This window comes from Fragaria vesca, linkage group LG5 (assembly GCF_000184155.1).
Source record: "Fragaria vesca subsp. vesca linkage group LG5, FraVesHawaii_1.0, whole genome shotgun sequence".
NCBI classification, from domain to species: domain Eukaryota; kingdom Viridiplantae; phylum Streptophyta; class Magnoliopsida; order Rosales; family Rosaceae; genus Fragaria; species Fragaria vesca.
The window spans coordinates 9,379,694-9,390,434 of record NC_020495.1 but is presented as its reverse complement, the minus strand read 5'-3'; the positions used below and the strand labels follow the sequence as shown (position 1 = coordinate 9,390,434).

Sequence of the window (10,741 nt, the reverse complement as noted above, 5' to 3'; positions counted from 1 at the left end):
AGGCAACAGATCAGCACCATCGGCATATCAGCGCGCAGCACGAAGGGGGAGTGTTCTAGGATATTCTCTATGTGTGCATTGGCCTTATCCCAATAAGATATGTAGTTAGACTAGATCTATGTATTCATATCCTTACCATATTGGTATTGTGTAATTCCATATATAAAAGGCTCCTATCAATGAATAAGATGATGACTCTCTTACTATCTCTTTGTCTCTACACTTTATCCTTTATCAATTAGAAGATATTTAAAGAAAATATTGTCAATGTCAGTGAGTTAACATCAACCATTTCAGACGGAAAGAGACAAAATTGATCAGTTGATCAAAAAATTATAATACATAGTATTACGTTAAAATAAAAATTAAAAAATAAATAAGTAACTATCGAGATCCTCAGAATATAAGAAGTGACAAGTATTTTGTCTATATTTAAGTACTTCATACTTCAGCGAGGAGAATCACCACTCAAACCTAACTAGCACCCATGCCCGGTTTACAAAAAAAAAAAAAACTTACATACTTTGCATCTCTCTCGGTTTGAGGCTTATCCTACAAGGCTACAACTACGGCCCACTACTCAAGCCCCACCACCACCACCCACTTCCTCCGCCGCAGACGACTTTGAGCTAGAGAGCAAAAACATCACGCGACTCCGAGTTCCTGTTCATCGGCAGGTGACCAAAGTCAAACTGCTGCCTTTTGCCTTGTTGTCATCTTCCTCTCAACTTTATTGCTGTGAGAAGTGTCTTTCTCTCTCTAAACTATATTGCAGTGTTCTGGCTAAAAATTCATGTTCTTATTTTTCTACTAAAATCCTCCAACAACCTAATCATAATCTTTAGGCGCTAATCGAATTGATTGAACATGAAAATCTAGAGTGCCTGGTGTAGTCCTAAATAGAGCATGGCTGGTGTAAACACATGGACATCACTCATAACTCTTAGCATCTGAATGATTACAAGCAATTAACATAGTTTTCAATATGGATTGTTGCTTCAAATGATGCATATACCAACAAGTCATGCAGCCGTCAGAGCAATCCAACAGCTTCAGTAGAATTTCAGAATAAATATTATTGAGAGCCCGAAGTTTCTTGTTGCAAAAAGTCATGCGGCCTGAAAAGTCATGCAAACAACTCCAAGTCGGCAACAGATTTAGTAGAAAATCTATATGAAAATATGGGCAGAAAGAAAAATTTAGGGCCTGAAATTTCTTTAGTACATTAGTAGAAACTGTCTTGAAAGTTGAAAGTGAACTATACACTAACATTTGCAATTACTGTTTTACATTAACAAGAGACTTGACTGCTAACTGGATAAAGCTTCATGATCTTCTAAAGCACTCGAGAAAGTTGCATTTTCCTTTATATTTTAGTCACTCAAATGCTGGAAGGAAAAGTTTTATGTACATATGGAACTAGCTTATAAGGTACATAAATTACCTCTCTCCCTGCATATGAGGTTAGATGCTATAACAATTAGGAAATTTGAATACCACTGAATGAGTTGTTAAAATGAAGAATTGTACTGGCACCAGCTACCGACGCCTGGAAAGGAAGAACTCATAATCCGGATGCCTGTTTACAGTTGGCATACTTCCTTTCTTCACAACAGCTCTTGCCATAATTGATGCCGTCTCCTCAAGCGTTCTCAGACGCTCCTCCAAAACTCCACCATAACTGTTTACGCCTGGCCCAGGTGTTGCAGTTGTCTGTCTTGGTCCTGAGTGCCTTGCCCGGAACCAGCATTCATCCTGTTCACATGGCATATTAGATTAAGCCTCACACACCACACAGTATGCATAATTACATGTCAAATCCACATAAAAGCGACATGATATTTCTGCAATCAATGACTACCTGAGCATTGTAACTTTGAAGACCCACAACTGGAGATACTAAATGTGCATCCACACCTGGAGACTCAAAATGGGCACTTCTAAGGACCAAATGACCAAGTGAATGGTATGTCAGAAAGGCCGCACGCAAGTTGCCATGAGGTATTCTGTAGATAGGATACCATGCCACTGAATACCTGAAAATCATCAAAAGTCAATGTAGAATTCACCGGACAGTTTCAATTGTATTTGTTCCACGTATATGAATGGTGTGAAAGACAGATATTAGTTTTGCTTCATCATATAAAATCAAGGATATATTGCAAACACTTCAATATTTAAAACAGTTGACAGAGCGTTTTATTACTAACCAGGATCTGGGATGGAGATCATTTAGATTTATCGTTTCTAGACTCGTTGGATCTCCATAAACATATGAATCTGGTTGATCGCCTCTAATCAGCTCCTTTATCCTGAAACAAAGAGAAACATAGATTATTAGGCCAAAGTAAGTTCGATAGGAGTACTGTAGAGCTGCAAAGAGTTACTTACAGTATCAGAAACCTTTGTGAGCAGCACAAAGGATATATATCCTTGTGCTCACTTCCTAAGTGATAAAAAAAATAGCTTCTTTCTTTCCGGTGTTTAGAAACCAAGAAAAACAAAATAACACATCCGTTGTGCTCGCCATCTTGTACCGGAGAAATAACAAATTCAATCAGTTGGCCTGTATTATTTTCCAGGCAGATGTCCCATGGTCAAATCAGCCATTATGATATACGCAATTAAAAACAGATTCCACTTCTAGGGTTGTTGGCTTGAAGGAGGTGACTTACATATTTAGTTCTCCACTATTTAACGATGAATGTTTGATAGTTTGATCCAATATGAATCAGAAATTGGATTGGGGATTGTGACGCAATAGTACACCACAAATTTAACTAGAGATATACAACCTCAGGTTTATGTCTTTGCAAAGAGCCAAAGACTACGTAAAATATGACCAAAACATGATCAGCTTTCATGTTTGTAGACACTAAACCAGAAGTTTCAGCAGCATGTATAAAGCATACTTACTTGTCATACAAAGGTTGTCTCTGTTGAGGCTGTTCAGATTCAAAATATTCAAAAAGCAGCTCCAAGTCGCTTGTCTGGATAGCATCATTGGAAGGAGCTGAAGTTTGTACTGAATCACTCTTACAGCTCCGGAAAAGCTGAATCCCTGACAAGTAAGGAACAAAATAAGCATGAAATGCACCACGATCAGCTCCCAGTCCCTTTGATCCCAATTCTTCTGCCCTAATTTCCAATCCATAGCTCCCATTTCTCTGGTACCACTTCCATAGGCATCCTAGAGAGATGTTAGTTCTCTCATGACTGCAAACTCGAGAACCTGGTACCTGGTTCCTTGAGCAAGTTTGACACCTTATTAAATTGGGATATTCATGAAGAACTGGGGATGAATGATACAGAATCCTCTCAAATTCAGCAATTGGAACCCCAGTGACCGTTTGAATAGCTTCAGATGCCAGTTGCGCCCGGCAAGCATTGTTCACTGCTTCTAAGATTCTGTTTGACTCAGCTTCAACTGCATTCATATCTCTTGATTCAAAATTCAAGACTTTAGCTGCTATAGGCTTGTCTTCTAGCTCTTCAGTTGGGCTTGCATCCTGATACCCTAAATTTTGAAGCATGTCCTCAGTTGTATTGGAATAACAAGTTAAATATCCAGAACTTTGACCTACACAGACTGCTACTTCTCCGGAACTAATATTTTGAGTAATCCCTTTTGCAGTGTCTGTGGGAGTCCAGCTCTTATCAGCTTGTTCATCCGAATGTACATGAGTCAAACTGGAACTAATATTTACCCTGCTGCTTTCGGCAAGCGAGGTTTCTTTTGGTGCTTGATTTCCCACCTTACAAATTAAATGAGGCAGGTAGATTGGTGGAGACAGCACCTGCCTCATTCTCTCACTACTGTCATCGGTATCTAAATCATCATTCGAAAAGCTTTGACAGGATACATATCCCTCTCCAGAACTGCAACTTGACTGATCATAGCTTTTGAGAATTTCATTCGCAGCAGATTTTTCATCTTGACCATCACTATCATCACAGTAAGAACCAACTGAAATTGAATCCAAAACAGAAGAGTCATCCATATCAGAGTAACCTCTGGCATGGAGATCATTACAACGATTCATTTCTATATGAGGGATACTCATTACCCAATCTTCAATGGGAAACTCAGAATCTTGGAGTATACCCTGATTTCCCAAATTACCCACAGAATGTATATCCGCTTGTGGTTCATCCTGATGAGAGATGCATGGTTTTGGGGATTCATTCTTGATCCCACTCTCAGGCAACAAAGCTTCTGGGGAAGTTGAAAGTAATACTGGCCCATGGTGCCCACTCCCACCACTGTTACCACAGGATCCAGGAGCTGAGCTTCCATTGGCACATTCCACAGACAGCGAGTGAGGTTCAGTAGAGCTACTGGCGCCTGAAAGCTTCTTGCCTTTTTTTCCCTTCTTTCTTCTCTTCTTTATTGAATTTCTCTTTACATTGTCAACCTTTTCACTGCCACTAATTGAATCTGCAAAGCTTTTAGAACTAGAACCAGTTTCCATCATACTTGAGGAAGCACTGCAGGTCACTGACTTCTGACAAGATTCCCAGGAAAGCTCATTCCATTTAGTAGCTTCATTTGCCAATTCTTTATTAGGAGATAGCTGTCTTGGTGAAGGAACAGTAGATATTTCATTTGTAAATGATTTTCCACAATAAATACCAAGAAGCTGAGAACCTTGTGGCACATTTGGTCGAATGACCTTGAGTGGATCTGGTGGTTTGGTATAGAATAGACGCAGGCTTTCCACATTCACCCGAGGACCAGATCTTGAGGAATTCGTACTATCAGGGCATCGCAATGGTAGTGACACAACCCTCATACTGTCGTCAGGTTCGAGGGAAAGTAATGTAAGAAAAGCAGACCTGAAGAGTCAAAATAGCAGATAGAGTTATAAGACAAGTATTAATTAATTCTCAAAAATCAAAAATAAATTTATTGTCATATCTGTGATATATGATACCAACTATAGGCAAACTTGTTCACCACCAAGTTCCAGCAACAACAAGAAGTCTCCCAGCCCGTGAACCCAATTTGTGAATGAAAACATATACCAGATGACTGTATCATGCATTGAAATGGATAGGAAATGATAGCATGACCAAGATGATGACTATGTAATCATGTCCCAAAGGGATGCCATGTGAAAGCAGGGCCAGACCCACCTTAGAACCAGGATAGGAATTGGCCCATCCTGGATCTTTTTTTGTTTGTCTAGATATGCATATGCAAGCACGCATTTCATACACATTATCACCAGTGTATCTGTAATGTACATGCCTGTGCATATGAACTATGCAGAGTTCGCAAGAAGGAAATATCAACCAATTGTGATAAGAGGAAGAAAAAGAAGGAGATATCACAATTGATAGATATGCAAAACACTTAAGAAACAGAGGCACACTCATCCATATTGTAACAGCTAACTCGTAAGACATAAAACATTTAAACTTATATATGTAATATTTACTACCAAAAACTTCCCACAACCCACTTTATAAACCCCGGCTCATATCTGGGGCCTTCTTCCGAACCGTAGAATCTCTGGGAGGCAAGAAACCCCAGAAAATGACAAGGTTGATAAGTAGTTTTCTTGGTGCAGCTGTAAGAAAACAAGCTATTAGTCATTGAGTACTGAAACAACTTTTACCTGTGGTTAAACTTCCTCCGTGCAACAGCTTCCCATTCCTGAAAAGAAAAAACACATTCCAAGATAGCTAGTGAGAAGAGAATTTTCAAGTCATGGCATTATATGCAAAGTATATCCAAATGATTTTTGTAAGACAAACATATATTACCTCTACGGATGTCCGCAAACTATCCTTTTCTTTAAGTTTTCTTCTGATTGATAACTTTTCGCTATCATTATTGGTTCTTCCTAGGCAACGATGCATCTTTTCTGTTGCCTGTCCACATAGATAGCAGAAAAGATAAGAAATGTATATGACGCCCTACTGAAAATTAGAAGGTGTGAAACAAATAGTAGAGCATTTCACCGTAGAAACATAATGAATTTTACAGTTGATGAGTTGCTAAAGGTGTCAGGAAAGGTTACTAAACTAGTTAAATATGTAATTACTGATCATACATTTATACGTTACAGAAATTTGTGATGTGAGGACTACAACAAAATGTATAGTTAGGAATCAATCTGGGTTGATATGTCGATTGTCAAATTTGGTAACTTTATTTAGGTAACAACCAAAGAATTCAAAAGTTCTTTGTGTTTGGAAGTGGCAAGAACATGTCATCAAAACATTCCCTGGATTTCTCTAATTTACAAAACTATTATCTTATCAATACAACGTGTCAATCGGTTGGATCACATCCATAATCCATACGTCGCAATAAATATATCTAACAAAACGACTGCAATGACTCAATATGATCCAGTTGCGACAGCAAATACATTAATGATAAAAGCAAACGGCAATACCTGAACTAACGGTCTCTTGAACCAATAAGAATCAATATAAGAAGATTAACCATGCAGACGGAAAAAAAAAAAAAACATCAGCTGAACTTCACTGAATAACCAACACAAAAGCATCGAATTCCCAAGATAAAGGAGCCTCATTGTATAACATTCTAAATCTACAGATACGCCTAGTCAAAGACAACAGCATTGGATTGCAAAAACAGCTCGAGATGAAGGTCCAAAAACACAACCATAAGAATCAAAGATCAATAATTTACCCTTCCATAAATGAAAGCTACTGCTCCAAAACACACACAAGCCTAAACTTTACTAACTGAGCAATCGTCTGATCAACAAAAAGGACTGAAATCAAAAGCACAACAGCACAACGAATGCTATATGCTTAGCTCACAGTCCAAAACAAGAGCAAAAATTTGAATTCAAAATTTCAAATCATACATGTTTGAGAGAAAATTCAGTGTAGCAGTAAAAAAAACAATCCAAATTATTAAACTAAGCCACAAAAAGATGCATGGAAATCAAATGATCAGGAATCCAGAGCTGAATTGCATGAATCGATCACCAAAAAATTTAGACAAACAAGAACATCCAAAGCTACTTCACTTAAATTCAGATACAGGTAATTGACGATTAATACCTAATGAATTGAATTGATTTGAATTCAAGAGGGAATTGAAATCAGCAGCAGAAGGCGAGAATCAGGCAAATTGGTAGAGAGAGAGGAAATCATAAGAAGAGGAGAGAGAGCTGACCATAACAATTAGTGTGGCGTGGTTTGTATAGTAGTCGGTTGCCTAAGGGGGAGGCGTTACCAAGTGACGAGCACAAGACGACGCGAGGAGCTGAGAGCCTCAATCCAGGCGTTACTCCTTTTGCCTCCATTTCCTTCTTCTTCCTTTTTTGACTGCATCTCTCCTCTCTTCTCCTATTTATTGTCATTTGCTTTCTTACCTTTCTGGGTCTTTTCCGTGGATTACTCACCTTTACTAGGTGCACGGCACACACCAATTCAATACTAATTATTTTTATTTTTATTTTCAGATTTTCTTTGGTCAGCACTAGTTTTTTTTTTTTTCCCTTTCAATTTTTCAAATGTTTGGTATGAAAAAACTGACTAAACTCTTTCTTTGCATTCATTATGTACATTCTAGCTGATGGGATAGTAGATTGATAATTTGGGTTTTGCAACTAATTAAATTATTCAAGTTTGAATTTGATCACTTGGAAAAGGTTAGCCTCGTTTTGTTAGTAGGATGATACGTAGATAAGTTATGATTAAATCGTAACATTATTAATATCTAAAGTTTCTCTTATTTGCAAATACTTAAGGAGTCAAAATTTATGATTTAACTTGTAAGTGTTAAATGTACTCCCAACAATCATCACTGAAGAAAATCAATAGAACTATAAATCATATACTCATTCAATTGCAAATGAATAGGGAATGATCACTTACATTAATCAAAAGGTTTTATAGAAATGACTTCAAACGAAAACTTAGAGCAACTAGAGCATCTTCCTTATCTTGAATTTTCTCAGTTTAGGGGAACAAATATGTTATTTTGTTTCAATAGATTTCCAATAATTAGGTTAGTTTATGTCTCCCTCCTCCTCTTAAGAGAAGCATCACTGCCCTAAGGTTTTCGCCACTGACTCCTTCGCTTTGCTTGATGGCATGTGGTCTCGACATCGTCGTTGGACGGGCTCTCTAGTCCTCCATGCTGATATGTGGAGAAATAAGTACTCTGACGCATTATGTGGCTATCTGGATCCGTTATGATCTTGGACGTCATTAGTAAGAAGTTCCAGAGATGGTGGCTGTAGTCGGTAGTTGGGAACTACCTTCCCCACCCATAGACCAGTCAGGAAACTTGTAAACACGATGTATATCCTACCTCGCTATGGTGAAAGATCATCGGTACCACTTCGGGAAAGTGTTCCTCCAAGCTCCACAAGAAGGCACCATGATAATAGTTATGTATAGTTTGTCCCATATTGGAAACATGTAAAAGGAGGGAACCTTCCTTAGTTATAAAAGGAAGGCTTCCCATATGTAGAAGAAGGATCATGATGGATGATGATCCCTACTCACTCCATCTTGGAGAGTTCTTGTAACACCAAAAGCATATTGGCTATGATAGTTGATTCTAAAGTTGACGTAGCCATGTCCTTCGTTTGCATGGTGAACCACTATATGTCCTTGTGCCTCTTGTTCATGATTGTCTATTGTTCGTGTTCCACCGTGATTCTACATAGTCTCCGGGATCATGCATAAACAGTGGCTTTGTGGGTTCGTGCACGTCGGGGTCAACGGTTGGACAAGTGGATGCAAGCGGCGTTTGGATTCGTAGTGGTCTCTCATGGTTCTGCTGACAATATTAGGTTGGATTGGCTAGGTTTCGAAGGACGTCCGGCGAGGTTCAACATGCTGGTTTGGTCAATTGCATACATTTTTTGCTTCATTATAATAGAGAAATTATGGAGGAACTATAGAAGATGTCTTTATATAAACAATTTCACATTTTCGCTTCCTTGTGATAGAAATTACAAAGTAACTATGGAAGATGTCCTTATATAAACAATTTCATACTCATGTCGACTTGAATAGTTTTCGTACCGGACAATAAATAAGTTGAATTTTCACCCACTTCCAAAGTTTTTGAGAAATACCTTGCAGGAATTAGGTGATTATCTTGGCAACCCGGTTGCAGCTAGTTTAAGAAAGATAGGGAAGTCCTTAGTTCCAGTTGCAGAAGCTCTTGCACTTCGTGACATCCTTGTCTAAATAAAGACAAGGGATATAGCAGGTTAGAAGTGGATGGAAACTCCAAACTAGCCATTGATGCATTTAACGGAATCGTTGATCCCCCTTGGAAACTTATCAAATTGGTGGAAGACATCAGATCGCTCACGTCTCATTTTTCGTCTATCTCTTTTAGATATATGTTTAGGGAGGCGAATTTTGTAGTTGAGGCAATAGCGCACTTAGGTCACTCCTTGTCTAATGGTAATATTTGGGTAAATAGGGTTTCTAATGAGGCTTCTCATGCCCTTGTATTTAACATTGTAAATCCGGGATGCCCTAATGGCTCCCATATTTAATTTTATATATATTTTTTCCATAAAAAAAAACATGGAAGATGTCCTTATATAAAGAATTTCAAACTCATGTCGATTTGAACAATTTTCGTATCGGACAATCAATAAGTTGAATTTTCACCCACTTCTAACGTTTTTGAGAAATACCTTGCAGTGATTATCTTGCATAATTGAAATATATCTCCTTTTTTGGTATACACGCCAATACTGCACCTTTTGAGAGCGCTGCTAGAGGTTTCAAAAAGTCTTTCTTCTTTGTCCGGTGATGCGGCCGATGACGCTGTCGCCGGACGAGATCTGATAGTCCTTCAGGCTTGTGTTCTGGTCTCGGATGGCAAGATCGGCGATGAGGGAGAATGACATCAAGGTGGTTGACATTGGTGGTTGGGTCTTCTGAGTTGGCAAGGCTACTTCGGAGTCGTGGGGGTGGTGGTGGGTTGGTCTAGCATCAGAGGTGATGGCGGGTTGTGGTTTTACTGGTCCAGGGGCGGATTGGAGTGATTCGGCCGCGAATACACGTGTTGGCTCGGATTAGGTTAGCGATCTGGGTTGGCAAGATGGTTGTGTGTTTGTGACCTTGGTATCTTTGATTTGTGACGGATCTAATGAAAACACGATGGCAGTGTCCTGGCTAAGGAGGAGCGAGGGTGCAGTGGTTGGTTTTTCGGCGGTGGCGGCGGCGGCTAGGTTGGTCTGGGTTGGTTGACTCCTTGATCTTCATGTCCCTAGGGTTCAGGCTTGGGCCATACTTTCAGAAGTTTGGGTTGGATTTTGTTATTGGGCTGGCTCAGTTTCTGTTTTTGTTATTTTTGTTTTTAATTATCTTAGACTAGGACTACTTGCGGGTCTAGGGTATTCCTTAGTTTTAGGCTTTGGCTTTTAATTTGGGTTACTTGATGCTCTGGGGTTGCCCTCTCTGCGTAGGGTGGTCCCGGAAGTAGTCAATAATGATGGGTTGCAGACATGTCCCTTCCTACTTGAGTCTTGGTACGTGGCTGGTTACCTTCTTTTGCTGCCAAGACGTTATTATTTGATCATAGAGCTTCATCTCATGGTCTTCAATATAGAGATTGCTCAATGTCTACTAAGTAGGTCTACTAGGTAGTTTTGCATGATTCAATTTTCACGTAGCCCCCGTAAATGGATCGCGTTCATGTTGTTGTTCATACTCTCAAGTTGTGATCAATAAAATTGGCTTCTCGTCCTTTAGTAAAAAAAAAAAAAAAAAAAAA

The 10,741-nt window shown here is 39.0% G+C and overlaps 1 protein-coding gene across 1 annotated transcript; it reads right to left on the bottom strand.

Moving 5' to 3' along the window:
- Positions 1 to 1,133: 1,133 nt before the first annotated feature.
- Positions 1,134 to 6,416, bottom strand: LOC101306437. The gene is made up of 7 exons (XM_004301167.1): positions 6,408 to 6,416; positions 5,770 to 5,877; positions 5,622 to 5,659; positions 2,917 to 4,836; positions 2,211 to 2,312; positions 1,862 to 2,036; positions 1,134 to 1,755 (listed from the first exon to the last, which is right to left on the bottom strand). Exons 2-7 carry the CDS (start codon positions 5,863 to 5,865, stop codon positions 1,540 to 1,542), a joined length of 2,547 nt encoding a protein of 848 aa, XP_004301215.1. The 5' UTR covers positions 5,866 to 5,877; positions 6,408 to 6,416; the 3' UTR covers positions 1,134 to 1,539.
- Between the last annotated feature and the right edge of the window lie 4,325 nt (positions 6,417 to 10,741).

Bases quoted from the DNA above. Each gene is read 5' to 3' on its own strand.
- LOC101306437 (XM_004301167.1), bottom strand. From the start codon at position 5,865: ATGCATCGTTGCCTAGGAAGAACCAATAATGATAGCGAAAAGTTATCA. The intron at 5,660-5,769 runs GTAATATATGTT...TTTTCTTTTCAG, and splicing joins GTTTGCGGACATCCGTAGAG to GAATGGGAAGCTGTTGCACG. The intron at 1,756-1,861 runs GTAGTCATTGAT...CCATGTGAACAG, and splicing joins TTCAAAGTTACAATGCTCAG to GATGAATGCTGGTTCCGGGC.